The following is a 17,602-nucleotide window of genomic DNA, read 5'->3' as shown; positions in this document are numbered from 1 at the left end:
GTGTTCCAACATCTAGAGTAAAGACTGTTACTAGAACTGTTACTAGACTGTTACTCAAGAAAGGGGTTGACTTTCCTATTAATACCCTAGTTTTTAGAAGATACATTGGAAGAACGGGTGTCTTGGACATACAGCTTCTGCATATGCTTTTAAAACTTTCATATTCTTACTCAAAGGAAAAGTTCACTCTTAACTCCTTTCATATTTTCCAGGTCAAAGCCTGATATTAAGATGGAGCCTAGTGCAGGAAGGCCTGTGGACTACCAGGTATGGAGAGAAGCAAAGAAGAGAGCAGAGAACAGAGAACAAAGTTACTTTAGCTTTGAATCGCCCTCAGTTGGAAAATGAACTCTTCAATTTTGTACGTTCTGCACAATATTCAGGGCTTCAAAACTGTACTGAGCGATAGTAGACTACTCCGGATCATCCAGGCTTTTGGTTGTCAGCCTGTTTGCAGTTTGACAATGATATGAGAACATTTTCTTTCCTTTGTTTGCTGCATTATTCATACAGAGCTCTCTCACATGAGCCCTGAGACACTACATTAACCTAACCCTTTGATGTTTACAGGCTAATTTTGCTCAGTAGGTTTTCTGTGCTCTATAACCAAATTCATTATAATGCAGCAGCAGAGAAGAATTTTAACATTGCTTTCATGCATCTTTTACCCTTCGCCGAATTACCTCTTAGAGTTTGTACTGAAAACAGGAGGCTCCTCTTTCCTTCTCTTGCTTGTTATAGCTCTTAAGAGTCTTTTGGGGCATAATTTAATGCTGTCCTGAGCTGGATGACTTTGTTTTCTTTTGAAGGCAAGCTTTTCCAGATAGTATTTGGTTTTTTTTTTTTAAATGAAGGAAAAAATGTTTTTTGGGTTTTTTTTTTTCAGTTTTCCTTTGTGACCAAGAATAAGACAATAATAGCATGAAAGAGAAGCAGATAGAATGAATGAAGTTTCCCAGTCAATGGCCTAGTTAATAGTGTAATTTTATATACTGACATAAATCATCCAGATGCTTTCCCTTTTGCCTGCTGGGAACATTATTTTCATTTCCTTCTAAAATCTGTTCTGTTGTTCATTTGCTATTTAGCGACTGCTTATACATAAAGCAGCTAAACCTACAGAGCTAGATCATAAATAATTAGACAGATGATGTGTTTGTTCTACACTATCAACAGACTGAATATTTAAAGTGATGATTGAATTAATAATATATGCATAACAAATCCAATTATCAGATTGTTCAGTGGATCAAAATGGGTTCTGTCCACAGTTGTGGGACTTAGATGTTTTAATAATTCCAGTTACTAAATATGTGATTTGCCTTGCAGATTAGTGTCACAGTGATTGAGGCTCGCCAGCTGGTGGGCTTGAACATGGATCCTGTGGTGTGTGTTGAGATCGGAGAAGAGAAGAAGTACACGTCCATGAAAGAGTCGACAAACTGTCCTTACTACAATGAGGTGTGCAATCAGTACTATGCCTTCAATGGCAGTGTCATAAGAGCATCTTTTCAGCAATAAAAATCCTCACACTGTAAAAAATGAGAAGTCTGCTCCACTTTTAATTATATAATAACTTATTATGGCTTTTCTTGAGTTGACTCAACTTGAGGGCACCAGACTTGAGTCAAGGGCACCTCAAACTTTTCAGTTGAGTCAAGAATTCTGCCAATTACTGTTTGTAGGTCTACAATTCAGTAAGATAAACAAGATAGACTCTGTATTTTTACTCAGTTACTCAGAACTGGCACTCTTTGATCACATGCATCTGGCATTGTTTCCTCTTAGGGTATGGACAGCTGTGGTTATTGCTGGGATTCAAACTCAGCACAAGACTGTTGTCTGAAGTGACTGGCCACAGCATTCAGTCACTTGTTGATGCTAAGCCACACTTTTCCTTAATCACATCAACAAGGCTGCTCAACTTTAATTAAGATCTGGATGTAGTTTGAGAAGTTTGAAGAAAAGAGTGACTATTGACTTCTAGTGTTTGGACACCACGTTGGTGCAGTAGGTCGGGCTACTGACACAAGCCTCCACTGTTTTGGGAAGGCTTTCCAGAAGATTTTGGAGTGTGCCTGTGCTGTTTGTGCCCATTCAGTCAAAAGAGTATTCGCAAGGTTAAGCCCTGATGTAGGACAAGAAGCCCTGGCTCACAATTGATGTCATCCAAACTCATCAAATAGTATCTTTATGGAGCTTGCTTTGTGCACTGGGGCACAGTCATGCTGGTACAGGAAAAGGCCTTCCCCAAACCTTTGGCACAAATTTGGAAACATGTAATTGTCTAAAATGTCTTTATATGCTATAGCATTAACATTACCCTTTTTTAAAGTTAAGAGGCCCAAAGTCTGAAAAACAGCCCCAAACAATTATCCCTCCTCCACCAAACATTTTACGATTGGCTCTAAGCTTGTTCTCCTGGCATCCACCAAACCCAGATTCGTCCATCAGACTACCAGATAGTAAAATGTGATTAATTACTCCAAAAAAAAAAGTTTCTACTGCTCCAAAGTCCAGTGATCTTAGGCTTGTGTGCACCTGGGAAACCCATTTTGTGAAGCTCGACACACAGTTCTTGTGTTGATGTTGATTCCAGAGTCAGTTTAGAACTCTATACTGAGTGATGCAACGGGGATTAGGCATTTTACACACTAAATGCTACAGCACTCGCTGGCCTTGCTCTGTGAGTTTGTGTGGTGTACTGCTTTGCGGTTGAGCAAAAAAACAAATTTTTCTCAAAAGTAGCACCTACAGTTGACCAGAATGGATCGACCAGGGCAAAAATTTCAAAAACTGACTTGTGGCAAAGGTGACATCCTATGACCACAGGTCACTGACCATTGTTTGTCTATGGAAAGTGCAAGGCTGTGTCCTTGATTTTATACACAGTAGCAATGAGTGTGCCTAAAACACCTGAACTTAATAAACATACTTTTTAGACTATATAGTGTAATTCTGAATTTGAATTAGCCTAAATGTTCAGTGTGCTCATGGGAAGTTAGCATTGTTAATTTATGGAGGCAGATGATCCGCTGTGGCGACCCCTAAAGGGAGCAGCCGAAAGAAGAAGAAGATTGATTGTTAGATAAAGATGCCTTGTTTCATTTCTTACTGCTGCTCAGTCAGTAACATGCTGCATTTTCATCCCTCTCCTAGTACTTTGTCTTTGACTTCCATGTTCCGCCAGATGTCATGTTTGACAAGATCCTGAAGCTGTCAGTGAGTACTCCCTGTTTCTTTTATTATAAACACAAGACATGGGTAAGGAACTCTCAAACATTCCCACTTTACAGTGCATGTTATATTTGTTCAGTTGCAGCTCTCCAGTTGTGATGTGTTTGTCTTGCAGGTAATTCATTCTAAAAATCTTCTGCGGAGTGGGACACTGGTTGGCAACTTTAAACTAGATGTAGGAACAGTCTACTCACAATCTGGTAAGTGATCATTGGAATGATAATGACCAGAATTACTGTGTAGATAGTTACGCAGTGTTGTGAAAAAATACTGGCCCCCACCTGATTTCTTCTTTTTTTTCTTTTTGCTAATTTTTCACATTTACATATTTCAGATCATCCAATTTGTTTTATTTTTTTATTTTATTTTTTAAGATAAAGACAACACCAGCAAACACAAAGTGCAGCTTTTGAATGATCAATACATTTATTGAAGATAAAGATTTATTCAAAACCTTTTACACCCATGTGAAAAAGTAGTTGCCCCCCCAAACCCAATGACAGTTTGTGCCACCCTTGGCAGTAACAACTGCAATGAAATGTTTGTGATAACTTGTAGTGAGTCTTTCACATTGCTGTGGAGGAATTTTGACCCACTTTTCGTCGAAGAATTGTTTTAATATGGCTACATTGGAGGGTTTTTGAGCATGAGCTGCCCATTAAGGTTGCCACAGCATCTCAGTGCCTTTCAGGACTTTGACTCAGCTATTCCAGATCTTTAATTTAGTTTCTTTTGAGCGATTAAGAGGTGGACTTTCAGAGTCACAAGCTCTTAGTTTACCCAAAATGGGACATTTGACATCAAACCACTCAGAATGGCTTACTTTACATATTAAGTGCTTTGTTGTGCAAACATTCTGCATAATAAAGCAAATAATATAAAATAAATAAAATCTATGGAATTCCCTTTAAAGTTGCAGAAACTTTTACTTAATATTACATTTGTGTTTGTAGATAGAAGAGATGTGTCATTCTGATTTCAATTTGATGAAAAGTATGTGGTTTGTTTTGAAGATTAAAAACATCTTTTACAAGGTTTTGTCATGTTTTGACATAAAATAAACAGGAAAATCAGAAGTGCAGACTTAAATCAATCAGTACAGAATGAAAACTGAATGGAATGGAATTTATTACACAAAAGAACGTAATTTTGTTTTAAGTAATGTAAATTAAATGCATAGCAAAATCACAGGAATAAATCTAAACGTCTTAGATATCAGCTAATTGTTTGACCTAATTGATCTGTCACTGTGGCTTTTTGTAACAGAGCATCAGTTTTACCACAAATGGGCCATGCTGTCTGACCCTGATGACATCACAGCAGGGTGCAAAGGCTACGTAAAATGTGACATAGCAGTGGTGGGGAAAGGTGACAACATCAAGACTCCACACAAAGCCAGTGAGACAGATGAAGATGACATAGAAGGGTAAGAAAACGGACAGATGACTCGATTCCATACTGAGCTCTAAATGTTACTGTTTCTTATATCAGATATTGCATAATCCTCTGCCTCAGTGAAGGATGTTACTCAGCCTTACATAATTTCAGCACAATCAGTTTTGCATTAAATAAGAGCTGAATATTACCATAATTGTTATATTGCGTGATGCTCAAGTGAAAAGACATGGCTTTCATCTCTATATCCTACCCTATCTTTCATTTTGATGCCCTCAGCAATCTTCTGTTGCCTGAGGGTATTCCGTCAGAGAGGCAGTGGGCCCGCTTCTATGTGAGGATCTACCGAGCAGAAGGCCTCCCTAAAATGAACACCAGCATCATGGCCAACGTGAAAAAGGCTTTCATTGGGGAGAATAGGGATCTAGTGGACCCCTATGTTCAAGTGCAATTTGCAGGCCAGAAAGTAAGACGATGCTCAGTGTATACTTTAATAGCTTCCCTGCAGCTAATTTGCTAGTGTGCTCCATGCTAATTACCCCTGACATCCATTTATTACACTGTCTTGGTGTGGTTGCTAATTGTCTCACAGTAATTTCCCTTTTACCTTAATCTGCTAACCTCCTCATGTGTAAATAGGGGAAGACATCAGTTCAGAAGAGCAGCTATGAGCCCATTTGGAACGAGCAGGTCATCTTCACCGAGATGTTCCCACCCCTCTGTAAACGCATGAAAGTTCAAATCCGAGATTCTGACAAGGTCAATGATGTCGCCATAGGAACTCATTTCATTGACCTACGCAAGATTTCAAATGATGGAGACAAAGGTACAAAAAGTACAAAGGTACAAAGTCTTTTCCAATGTGAAACCAGTTTGTTTATGTTTATAAATGTTTATTAGGCTTCTTTAAAGGTGGATAGAGTAGTCTAAATCCATACTTAAGCAAAAGCACTGTTACCTCTTTGAAATAATGACTCAAGAAGAAGTCAAAGAACTTGAGTAAGCGTAAAAGAATGTGAGGTCCAATAACTTAGCTTATACTGAATTTTTTACAGAGATCCAAGTGAAACTTAGTACATACAGCAACTAAAAAACAAAGTTTGTTAGACTGTATTTTGTTTATGGTATGCTTTTGGTCTAAAATTAAAATGCTAAAATCAACACTTTTGGCCTAAAATTAAAATGTAAAAACTCAGAATGAAATTAAAATAAAAAAAGGTTCTCAACAAGGTATAGTTTTTGAAATTTTTATTAGTGTTTACTTTTTATTTTTTATTTGTTTATTTATTTATTTTTAATTTATTTCGGTTTTGATTTGATTTGGTTCAGTTTTTGTCTTCAGGGCACATTAAAAGGCAAGGCAAGGCAAGTTTATTTATATAGCACCTTTTATACACTGTAGTCATTCAGTGTGCTTTACAAATAAGAAAATACACATTCAAATTCAAATTTAAACAGATGTAGCAAAAAAGTAATGGTTTTACATTAGTTTCAGTTTCAGTTTTAGTTTAAATTATCACAGTGTTCATCCTAATGCTTGAAGACTTTTGGTTTTATTTTTATTACAGTTAACAATCTGTTTTTCATTTCTACTTTTCATTTTAGTAATAGTTTTAGAGAAACCGGTAAAATCCCAGGCTCATTACATACTAAGGCTTATTTTTCAGCAGCTACATGAACTTCAGTGTAAACTCTTTAAGCTGTTCTCGGGTTATAGAAGTGTGTAATAAAACTTTGGCCATTTTAGGAGTTAACTATAATAACCCTGGTACTCAGAAGTTCAATTCTGTGGCTTTTTTCTTAAGTAAGTGTAACTGAGTAACTGTAACTAAAAGACACACCCACAACAACTGGACACACCCACTGGCATGTACACTTACACCTTCACAGACCTAAACATCTTATCTGCTCTGCACTCAGGGTTTTTACCTACTCTGGGACCAGCCTGGGTAAACATGTACGGCTCCACACGTAATTACACCCTGATGGATGAACACCAGGACCTGAACGAGGGACTGGGAGAGGGTGTGTCCTTCAGGGCCCGCCTCCTTATTAGTGTTGCTGTGGAGATCTTGGACACTACCTCTTCAGAAATAATGAGCTCCACTGAGGTGCAGGTGGAGCCAGTCTCTAACATTTCAGAGGTAAGACACCAATTATTGTGGGTAGCTTGTGAAAGGAAATGTTGTCACATGGAAATTAAAATGCTTACTTCATAAAAGCAACTTACTTCAGGCTTTGTTTACCTTTTCCGAGCTGGACAAGCTTCACTTTCCACAGCATTACAATATTAGTATATTATTTTAATTTCGACTCATCGATGTATAAGTTTAGTTTAAAAACCTGACGAAGAAAATTTAACATTCATAAACTCAGTGCAAATAAATGGTCATTGTTTTGGTTGATTTGCGAAGCATTTAGCAAAATAATGGAATTCATTTTAATACAATATTAAAATCCTGTGTCTGGTTGAATTCTTACTTCAGAAGATTATTTGGATGAATCTTGCTTATGAAGCCAGCTTAAATACATAGTATTGGTTGGTTTTTAATTTATAAAGTACAGAGTTTATAGCTGGTGTCTGCCAGTTAGCAGTTGTTAACAGGCCAATAGGGAAATCTCTGTTGTGAGTATCATGTTCTCAGGCTTAGAGTCACTTATGAAAGGAAGTAATCACTGTGGACTGTGCTAAATCTCATTGCCTCTGGGTTTCACAGAGTTCATGAAGTCTTAAATATCGATCTTATTGCCAGAGCCACTCTTCTCACATAGTTGACTTTTACCTTAATTCAGCAACTTGTATGATCGTAATTGAGTTAGTAGTATGTAATTTTAATAGATTCAATTAAGGTCCTGAAGATGCAAAATTCAGCACACTTTTAATTCAGCAAATTATATGTTGTTGACATTTCAAATTTAATATAGTAGAATCAAACTCCCAGAATGAAGAGGCCAAAGAGAGACAGATATGCACTATAGAGATGAGCAGTTGGGAATTTGAGAAAATGATGAGAAAAAGCAGAGCTTTGTTCCAGAGCAGTTCCCTTAAGACTTTTACTACAGGGCTGTGCTTTTGTAGTCTCAGTCAGTAATTCATTCAGATTCAGCTTGGGGTGAGAAGCTTCTCTGCACCTACAAGGGTGGTTTAGAATGACTAATGACTGTTTGGAGTTTAGAGCAAACTTGAACAGATAGAACCAAGGTCAAAAAAACAAAGCCTGGAGTTTTGGAGAGGAATGTGTTCAGGGACGTGTCATGTATAAATGATATTCTGGCAAACCTCTACATAATGCAGCAAAGCATTTTGGAAGCAGAAAAGTTTAAAGTTTAAACAGTTGCAACCAAACTCCCACTGCTCCACTGAGAGAGAACCTTGTAGGAACCCTGTTTAAAGGTCTGATTACTCTCTTTGTGTTCTCCAATTCAGAGTGCAACTGGAAAAGTGGAGGAGTTTTTCCTCTTTGGATCGTTCCTAGAGGCTACTATGATTGACAGGAAGATTGGAGATAAACCAATCAACTTTGAAGTCACCATTGGTGTGTATTCAAGAAAATGACTCACTTGCTGAATACTTCCACCTCAGCACTCTTTGACAGTGATCAAAATAAACAGTCCAGCTACTCGTGGCCTGAACAATTTTTCCAGTGATGCCTCTCATTTTTTCAGGCAACTATGGTAACCAGATAGATGGAGTGAGTAAGCCTGTAGCAGGGAGAAAGAAGAAGAAGGATGGTGTAGGGGAGAGTGATGAAGAGGAGTCTGAGTTGATCCAGAACTCTAGTGATGAAGAGGCCGAGGATGATGGGGACCTAGTATCAGTGTCCACAAGCCCTCCAATGAAACCTGTAATCACTGACAGGTCAGAGCCTACAGGAAGTTCACCGCTCAGAGGTTGAATCTTACGCTTGTTATTTAGTAAATATAAATAATATAGGTTTCTGAATAGTTCTAGATGGACTTGTAGTTCTTGGAAAAATATTAATTTGTTTCAGAACCTAAACATTCCCTGAAAGATTCTTTAGGGAGCCAAAAGTTTTTTTTTTTTCCTGTGGCATTGCTCTGTCAGCACATAACTATATAATATGGTGGTGTTCGATTCACCTTTAAACTAAAGGTGCACAGCTGATAGATTGAAATGGAAACTCCATTTTATCTAATAATGAACAGATCACAAAAGAAAGACTGATGCCAGTTGTAGAGGAAGCATGTTTTTTATCTTTTAATTTAAATTAAAGATATTTTGCCCTGACCAGTAACGTGTGTCAGTCTTATTTTTTTCTTTCTTCTTCATTTTACTTCTTGTTTCAGAGCTGTTGTTTCTATTGTTCTTTTGTAAGCAGGACAGTTTAGTTGATTTTCTTAATCATTTACTGGTGCAGCTATTTTCAATCTATTGAAGAACACTCTGCATTTCTACATTTTCAGGAACTACTTTCACTTGCCATATTTTGAGAAGAAGCCGTGCATCTACATTAAGAGCTGGTGGCAGGATCAGAGGAGGCGCCTCTACAACTCAAATGTCATGGACAAGATTGCAGATAAACTGGTTAGACAATTTGACTCAAATTTCTTAGAAGTGGAATCAGTTATTGAAAAAGCTATAACACTTCACTCACCTTAGAAAGTTTTCACATTCACATAAACACATCATGGCAGATGTCATATTCTGTTTTGACGTGTCGTGACAACAGATTTTGTCCAATTAGTTAGTGTTAACTCTCATGACCGATGCCATAATGTTTGATGCCTTGATTGCTAACTAGAGTATACAGCCAAAACTAGCATGTGACATCAGCTGTCATGAAATCAAACATGACGACAAAGTGTCATGATAGTTTACACTAATGGTAGCATGACGCTGTTAGATTACTGAACAAAATATGTCTTGATGAATCATGATGGCATGTGTGTAAACATCAGAGACCACTCTTTCATTTATTTAGTTTCCAGTCAAAGTGGCTCAGTACAAGCTGTTCATTTTTCTTCTCACCGTGGAAGGATGGACAGAGTGGAGCTTCATTTTCTTCTCCCTCTTAAAGATGAAAGCTTAAGTACTGTTTATCTGATGTTTATCAATAGTTTTGGTGGTCTACTAGCTCATGCACTTTTGGTAGGAGCCCCATTTAATTTTTTGTTTTGACTCCAGTTTTGAAAAGTTTTTTCACTTATTTTCCTGTAATTTTCCTTTGTTCCTAATCTTATATCTAATCTCTTCAGGAATATCTCCTATAATATTTTTTAGTTGAAGAAAATAAGGAAATTTGAAGGTAGCTAATGGTGTGTTTAGTTGCTTGGCCCAAATATAGTCTCTTTGAAGGGGAACATAGTGTCAGTGAGAGCTTTGGGAACAACTTCTGTTGGGAGGATGCAATAGTACCTATTGATTTTAAGATCGGATGGATGGAGGAGTTCAGACACTGAAAATGAAGAATTTGTACCTAATGGCCATTTTGGCAGCTAATCAAAAAAAAAAAGATCTCTGACTTATGAACTCTGATTATATGACATCTACCGTGACGTGTTTATGGCAGGGTTATGTCAGTGTTATGTAGCAGAGTTCAAGTAAATTATCACTTGAGTTAGAATAGATGGCTTTTGCTTCTGTGCTTGACAGGAAGAGGGTCTGAATGACGTTCAGGAGATCATAAAGACGGAGAAGGCTTTTCCTGAACGCAGGCTGAGAGGAGTTCTGGAGGAGCTGAGCACTGGCTGCAGGTGTGTGAGCAAGTCTAAAAGCTACTGTGATGCTAATATAGTTTTCACAAAAGCACTTGGAGCAGTTTTTAACAGCCCAGTGGTTTGAGAACGAGTTTAATTAGAAGAAAATAGTGAATTTAATTCAACACCTTTTTTGCCAGTATACTTTTTAACATGCAGTTAATAGAAAAATGAGTCAGCAAAAGTCTTTGTGGCCAAACTGTGCCCAGGTATAACTATCAAAGTGTCTTCTCATTTTCAATTATTCTTTGTCCTGACAGTCGATTTGTCACTCTGGCCAACAAAGATCAGAACCTGGCAGGAAGAACCAAACTAGATCAGGAAAGGCTGAAGTCCTGCATGAGAGAAATGGTATGGCATCATATTTCAAACGTGGAGACACGGTCATTGCTGGACATTATCTTAGCTGATATATTCGTTTGTGTTGTTGGTAGGAGAGCATGGGTCAGCAAGCCAAGACAATCCGCTCTCAAGTGAAGAGAAACACAGTGAGGGACAAACTCAAACTGGCTCTGAACTTTCTGCAAAGGCTCCGTTTCTTGGCTGATGAGGTGAGTTAGCACTTCAAAGACGTAAGGACATCATTCTGTAGTTCTGTGAGAAAAATTGGTTTTTGACTGTGTGGCAACTTTATATCATTCAGCCACAGCACAGCATTCCAGACGTGTTCGTATGGATGATGAGTAACAATAAACGTATAGCCTATGCACGCATTCCCTCCAAAGACATCCTCTACTCTATAGTAGATGAGGAGAGGGGTAAAGACTGTGGAAAAGTCAAAGCCGTCTTCCTCCGGGTAAGTCCCTACATGTGTCCTCGTGTACGCTTTCTATGGTGATGTATTCTTTTGTGCTCTTTGTTCTGTTTCACTTCCTTTTTCTAGGAGGAGGTTTCCCCCTCACCTCTAAGCGTAGTAAACCAGCAAAGACATATTTAGTCTCCAAAGTTTGCTTCTGTTGCTTGTCACTGGAACTACAAATCTAAGGTAGCTAAAAAGTCATGGTAACACTTTCCTGAAGGGCAGCATTCATAGGGCTATAGTCCACTTACTTAAGCCCTTGATGACAGTTGGAATCAACCTAAATAAACTTAGCTACAGAATCATTAGCATTGTCACAAAGGCTGCTTTTCTTCATTTTGAAGTCATTTCACTGTTGAAATAAGCTTTACAGTACACACTGTACAAGAAGTAGAACACACTTCTGCACCACTTAAAGCACGATTACTGTTTACTCACTGAATTTAGCTTACAGGAGTAAAATAAAACAAAAAAATGTTTGGTCTGTATAAAAGTTTGTTAGTTATTAATCAACAAAACAGGCAACTTGACCAGGGCTGTTCAAACTATTGTAGCCTTATGCATGCAATGAAGTTCTTAAGTCACTTCAACGTGTCTTAGCTGATTACATTTGGGGAAAGGAGGGGATTTTGTAAATTTGATTTTTCAGTGAACGATTTACCTGAACATTAAACTGAGCTGACTACATGATTATTAAGAGCTTTGTACTGTTATATGTTCATATGCAGTTGCCTGGAAAGAAAGGCTTTGGTCCGGCTGGGTGGACAGTACAAGCTAAGCTGGAGATGTACCTGTGGCTGGGCCTGAATAAACAGAGGAAGGACTTCCTGAGTGGTCTGCCCAGTGGCTTTGAGGAGAATAAGGCAGTAAAGGGCACAGGCCTGCAGGTTGTACCTCCAATCAGCCTTGTGTATAACAGTAAGTGCCATGTGATCATGATCTGCTCTCTTGTTTTAAAACAAGCAAGATGTGTGTGAGAAGGAGAAATATACAGCTGTACACAACATGTTGTGTTGATCTTTTAAGTGAGAATAAGTTCACACTTCCTCTACAGAGAACACACTTAAGTTTGCTATTTTTCTGCAATTGTAGCACACAGTCTTCATTTATTTACTGAGTTTAACATTTTATGTTTAAAAATTCCCCAATATGTTAATTCAGTAAATATACTGTAGCAATATGCAGTAAATCACACAAATGTAGAAATATTTTCACATGTAGATTAATGCTTAAACACTTGAAAAAATGGAATCTGAACATATATAAACAGTTCACACCACATCTGTGTGTGAAATTATTTCCAAAATGACATTTTTCATTTGTCATTTTTGAAATGCCTCTCAAAGAGGCCAACAAGGTTTTAGTATATGTGGAAAGAATTCTAGTGCTCTCAGAAAAGATATGTTAAGCAACAACACACTTTTTGTGTTATATCTAATATTTTATGTTAAAAATACTGTCACACTGTTTTAAACACATCTGCTTTGAGAATGATGAAGCTTCTTGAGAAAGTTTCAAGACTGCGAAATGTCATTTAGGCAAAACAGGCTACTTTTAATACCTGAACTACAAAACCGTTTACATTATTTAATTTAGTTTTTTGTCAAAGCAAAATTCCATATATGGGATATTTTGATATTTTTGATAAAAAAGTGACTAAACATAAAGAAAACCCTTCTCAGAGAAGAACTTAAACATATAGTAGCCCATTAGCAGATGTTGTGTCTCTTGTGACATGTTTGCATTGGTTTCATGAGCCTCCGTATCTTTCTTTAGTGAAGCAGGTGTTCCAGCTGAGGGCTCACATGTACCAGGCTCGCAGTCTGTTTGCTGCTGACAGTAGTGGCCTTTCTGATCCTTTTGCCAGGGTCTTCTTTTCCACACACAGCCAGGTCACGGAGGTGTGTCTTCAAAGAATGTATTAGTTGATATATGCTGTACTGTGTAAATTATACTATGCCATTCTTTTAACCAAAGAGTTTTTTGCAGTGAAATGTGTTAATATGTTAATGTGTGTGTATGTGTGTGTTTGGCTGTTTCAGGTGCTCAGTGAAACTCTGTGTCCTACATGGGACCAGCTGTTGGTGTTTGATAATGTGGAGCTCTATGGCGAGGCGACTGAACTCCGTGATGACCCTCCAATCATTGTCATAGAAATCTATGACCAGGACACTGTGGTAAGATTCAGTAATTCTAAGTACATGATGATCCTGTTACTGTAGGGCAGTAAATAGACCGCTAATGTTGCCACTGCCAGAAATAATACTGCACTTTCAACATGTTTTCCATTTGTCAAGTCTGCAGTGGACTGATAAGGCACTCTGGTGTAGCTGTGATAAGACTGTATAGAAATGTGTCCCATTGTGCTTAGATGTTTGTTCCTGTTTGACTCTCTGGCTCTGCCCCTTTGCTGGATGACACTTTGGCTAAGTAGAGTGTGAAAGCTTGCTGTAGCTGTGCTAAAGGCAGTTAGACTTTACAAAGCATGCAAGAGGTGGACTAAGCTGGGCCTGGAGCCCAAAAGGAGAGGTGCAAAAGTCAGATAGCACCCTTCGTTTATTTCATTTCTAGTTAAAACAGCCTTTAAGTATTCATTCTTAAGCTATCCATTTTTCAGGAGATATTTCTGAGGAGATTAGATATAAGAAACTTGGATAAGATACTTGCATAAGAAAAGAAAATAAGTGAAAAAAGCAGAGTTAAAAATAATTTCAAAATATAGATAAAAGTGGTCTCCTAACAATCTTGCAAGACCTGATAGATCACCATCAGAAACAGCAAAGCTTTCGTCTTTGAGAGACAGGAGAAAACCAAGTTCCAATCTTCCGTCAGAGCTGAAAAAAATCACAGGTGTTTCTGTCCATCCTTCCACTGTGGGAACACAACTCCAACCTATGAGTATGAAAGTATGTGTAACTGTCAAGAAGACATTACTGAAAAAATAAAATAGACAAAAAAAAAGAACATTTGCAAATCAAACAAATAAGCTTGACTGTCCACCCCAGATTCCAGACCTCAGCACCGCTCAATGTGTTTGATTTAGTTTGGAATGTGAGAAGCTGAAAATGTAACAAACTTCTAAGACTGAACTTTCAAAATGTTGAAAGATTTCCCTGAAGATTTCTTTGAAAAACTGAGAGCAAAACTTCTGAAATGAATGAAAGCTCTAATAAAGATTCAAGTGCACACACTTGAAACACAGAAGAAAATATTACATTTAGTTGTGTATTGCTAAATATATGCCATTTTTCCAAAGCCTGAAAAATTAATAGCTTGTTTTTTACTACAAAAATTCAACAAATATAGGGTAACCTCTGACTTCTGCAAGTGCTGTATATGCATGATTTCACTGGGATGACAGAATTCATTAACAGAGCCTCTTACTAACCAGTCTGCTACAATGAACTTATTCAGAGGTTTGCTTTGGGTCACCACCCCCCTTGCATTTCCTTGTCCTGTTTTGCTTGTAGTTTTAGCTGTAGCTGTTGTTTAAGCCACATTCGTGGTATTGGTGTTGTAGTGAGTGTGGGAGTTGAGAGTTATATTGCAAACTAAATGAGTAACAAAGTGTGCAAAGTGTTTGTGTGCCTCAGTCCTGTGCATGAAAGTGCCTCTTGATAAGTTTTTGCAAAATTCTGTTATGAAACTGATTTAAATAGGTGTACACTTCAACAAGTCAAGTTACATTACACATGTATTGCATTAGGTGCATTAAGTCCAGGTAAAGCTGTGTACTTTTTCTTTGTCTTCTTCTTCTTCTTCTTTTGGCTGCTCCCTTTAGGGGTCGCCACAGCGGATCATCTGCCTCCATCTTGCCCTATCCATTGCCTCCTCTACTTTTACACCAACCATCTCCATGTCCACCTTCACTACATCCATAAACCTTCTCTGAGGTCTACCTCTTCTCCTTCTACCCGGCAGCTCCATCTCCATCTCCAATCTTCTTTGCCCAATATATCCACTATTCCTCCTCAACACATGTCCAAACCATCTCAACCTGGCCTCTCTGGCTTTATCTGCAAACTGCTCCACCTTCACTGTCCCTCTGATCTGTTCATTTCTAATCTTTGTACTTTTTCTTTGTACATTCATTAAAATCTTGAGGCATAAAGAAACATTTCAACATGTATATTCCCTACTGCTCCTCTCTTTTTATCCCCAAAGTGATTGTAACACACAAGTGTGGTATTGTTTGTGTCATGTGTGCCAATACTGGCCCCTAGTGTTTGTGAATGGTTTCACATCATTGTTTTATATATGTATATATGTGTAATGTGCAGGGGAAAGCAGAGTTCATTGGTCGAACTTTTGCCAAGCCACTAAGCAAGATGGTGGATGAGCATTATGGCCCACCACGCTTCCCACCACAGCTCGAATACTACCAGATCTACAGAGGAAACTGCCCTGCAGGAGAGCTGCTGGCTGCCTTTGAGCTGCTGCAGGTATAGCACCTTGCAAGTTATTCACATCTTAAACAGGGACTGAGCGCCTGCTCAGAACATGCAAGTCAGCTGTGTACATTTAAGAGATCTTCATTTATGCGCATGGCTTTTGCTATCTTTGATGTTTGCCTTTGAGCTGTTAGGCCCAAAGTGGATATTCAAGAGCTTGTAGTGGCAGCACTTCACTTGAGCCCTGGCGCACAACTTTGACATACCATTCCCAGTAATTGTTATGACAGATGCTATATTTGATGTCGTGACAACTCATGTCACATGCTAAACTTTGCTGTGTATTGAAGTTATGACATTATGTTATAACATTATGACATCTGCCATAGCAATTACCAGAAATGGCAACACTGTTATATTACTGAACAAAATTGACATCACCCTCATAATGCATGTCATGTCAGTAAGAAACTCATAGAATAATAAGATTTCTGTCATACTAACACACAATTTCACACTCAGATATACAAACTGGGCACAGATTTGTTAAACGGGTTGTTGCTGACTTCTTTTTATAACTACAGCTTTTCCGTCCTTTATTAACTGTCTTTCTTCCTACTTTTCCTTCCACTTTCACATCATTCTTCCATGACCTTCTGTCCCATCTGTGTCCCATTCATTGGCCCCCTGGCAGATCCCTTATGATGATGAGGAGATCAGGAGGGCTCTTATTGCTGTCCATGACTTTGCTGTCCCTCAAATTAAGGTGCTTCTCTCAGGCAAAGCGTCATCCTTCTTTAATTTCTTTCTGCAGTTTGTACTCCATCCTCTTTACTGCTGCTTTCCTCTGGCCTCTGTCTTGTGCCAAATCACTTGAGGTTTGAATGGAAGATAATAAGCAAAACAAGCAGATCGCATTAATGTTGCAGTGTAGCATTTTAAAAATGTTTTTATGATAATAAAATTGAGTGTGACATTAAACCAGCAAAATATGTTGTCATTTATTGGTCATTGGAAAGTTATACAAAGGGCGTACTTTGTACATGTATACAGTTTAAAGAGCAAAAGAAAACAATGATTTATGTTTCTTGGGGTTTCAAAACATATTGTCATAATTATAGTGCTATAATTACATTGTTGTTTATTCTTTATTGAATATATTAATGCCATAATGTAAACTCATTTTGCTAAATGTTCATCCTACAGATTGGTCCAGCTGGACGGACAGAGCTCCCTCCCATTGATGGACCAACTGATGTTGACCGTGGACCCATATTACCGGTGCCTCTGGGTATACGGCCCGTCCTCAGCAGATACCGCATAGAGGTAAAGCCACCACAAGAAATGTCATTCACTATATACTTCGATCAGGCATACATCCTTGTTTCTACGCTCATTGTCCATTTTATCAGCTCCACTTACTACACAGGTGCATTTTGTATTTCTACAATTACAGACTGCAGTCCATCTGTTTCTCTGCATACTTTGTTAGCCCCCTTTTACCCTGTTCTTCAGTGGTCAGGACTCCCATGGACCCTCACAGAGCAGGCACTGTTTAGGTGGTGGATCATTCTCAGCACTGTAGTAACACTGACATGGTGGTGGTGTGTTACTGTGTGTTGTGCTGGTATGAGTGGATCAGACACAGCAGTTTTTAAACACCTCAGTGTCATTGCTGGACTGAGAATCCACCAACCAAAAATATCCTGCCAACAGCGTCCTGTGACCACTGATGAAGGACTAGAGTATGACCAACACAAACTGTGCAGCAGCAGATAAGCTATCGTCTCTGACTTTACATCTACAAGGTGGCCCGACAAGGTAGGAGTGTCTAATAGAGTGGACAGTGAGTAGACACAGTGTTTAAAAACTCCAGTAGCACTGTTGTGTCTGAGAATGATCTGCAGTGCTGAGAATGATCCACTACCCAAATAGTACCTGCGCTATGAGGGTCCATGGGGGTCCTGACCACTGAAGAACAGGGTAAAAGAGTGCAAAGTAGCAGAGAAACAGATGGACTACAGTCTGTAATTATAGAACTACAAAGTGCACCTATATAGTA

General features: G+C 38.4%; 1 protein-coding gene across 17 annotated transcripts in view; it reads left to right on the top strand.

Annotated features, from left to right (window-relative positions):
• Window positions 1–17,602, top strand: part of otofa (otoferlin a) — a 125,675-nt gene that overhangs the window by 82,057 nt on the left and 26,016 nt on the right. For 11 of the 17 annotated variants that reach the window (XM_037537791.1, XM_037537790.1, XM_037537788.1 and 8 more), the window contains exons 8-28: window positions 213–267; window positions 1,330–1,461; window positions 3,160–3,222; window positions 3,353–3,437; window positions 4,504–4,663; window positions 4,912–5,098; window positions 5,272–5,458; window positions 6,553–6,776; window positions 8,060–8,168; window positions 8,299–8,491; window positions 9,058–9,178; window positions 10,247–10,347; window positions 10,611–10,701; window positions 10,785–10,901; window positions 10,994–11,146; window positions 11,878–12,067; window positions 12,926–13,050; window positions 13,192–13,326; window positions 15,430–15,591; window positions 16,235–16,306; window positions 16,747–16,866. In XM_037537791.1, coding sequence (XP_037393688.1) covers window positions 213–267; window positions 1,330–1,461; window positions 3,160–3,222; window positions 3,353–3,437; window positions 4,504–4,663; window positions 4,912–5,098; window positions 5,272–5,458; window positions 6,553–6,776; window positions 8,060–8,168; window positions 8,299–8,491; window positions 9,058–9,178; window positions 10,247–10,347; window positions 10,611–10,701; window positions 10,785–10,901; window positions 10,994–11,146; window positions 11,878–12,067; window positions 12,926–13,050; window positions 13,192–13,326; window positions 15,430–15,591; window positions 16,235–16,306; window positions 16,747–16,866 — 2,782 coding nt within the window. The remainder of the gene's footprint in view (window positions 1–212; window positions 268–1,329; window positions 1,462–3,159; window positions 3,223–3,352; window positions 3,438–4,503; window positions 4,664–4,911; window positions 5,099–5,271; window positions 5,459–6,552; window positions 6,777–8,059; window positions 8,169–8,298; window positions 8,492–9,057; window positions 9,179–10,246; window positions 10,348–10,610; window positions 10,702–10,784; window positions 10,902–10,993; window positions 11,147–11,877; window positions 12,068–12,925; window positions 13,051–13,191; window positions 13,327–15,429; window positions 15,592–16,234; window positions 16,307–16,746; window positions 16,867–17,602) is intronic. The other 6 variants (XM_037537792.1, XM_037537789.1, XM_037537795.1 and 3 more) reach the window with 1 other exon arrangement.

Source organism: Pygocentrus nattereri, chromosome 4 (genome assembly GCF_015220715.1).
Source record: "Pygocentrus nattereri isolate fPygNat1 chromosome 4, fPygNat1.pri, whole genome shotgun sequence".
NCBI classification, from domain to species: domain Eukaryota; kingdom Metazoa; phylum Chordata; class Actinopteri; order Characiformes; family Serrasalmidae; genus Pygocentrus; species Pygocentrus nattereri.
The sequence above is the reverse complement of the archived record's forward strand: the minus strand, read 5'-3'. Positions and strand labels throughout refer to the sequence as shown.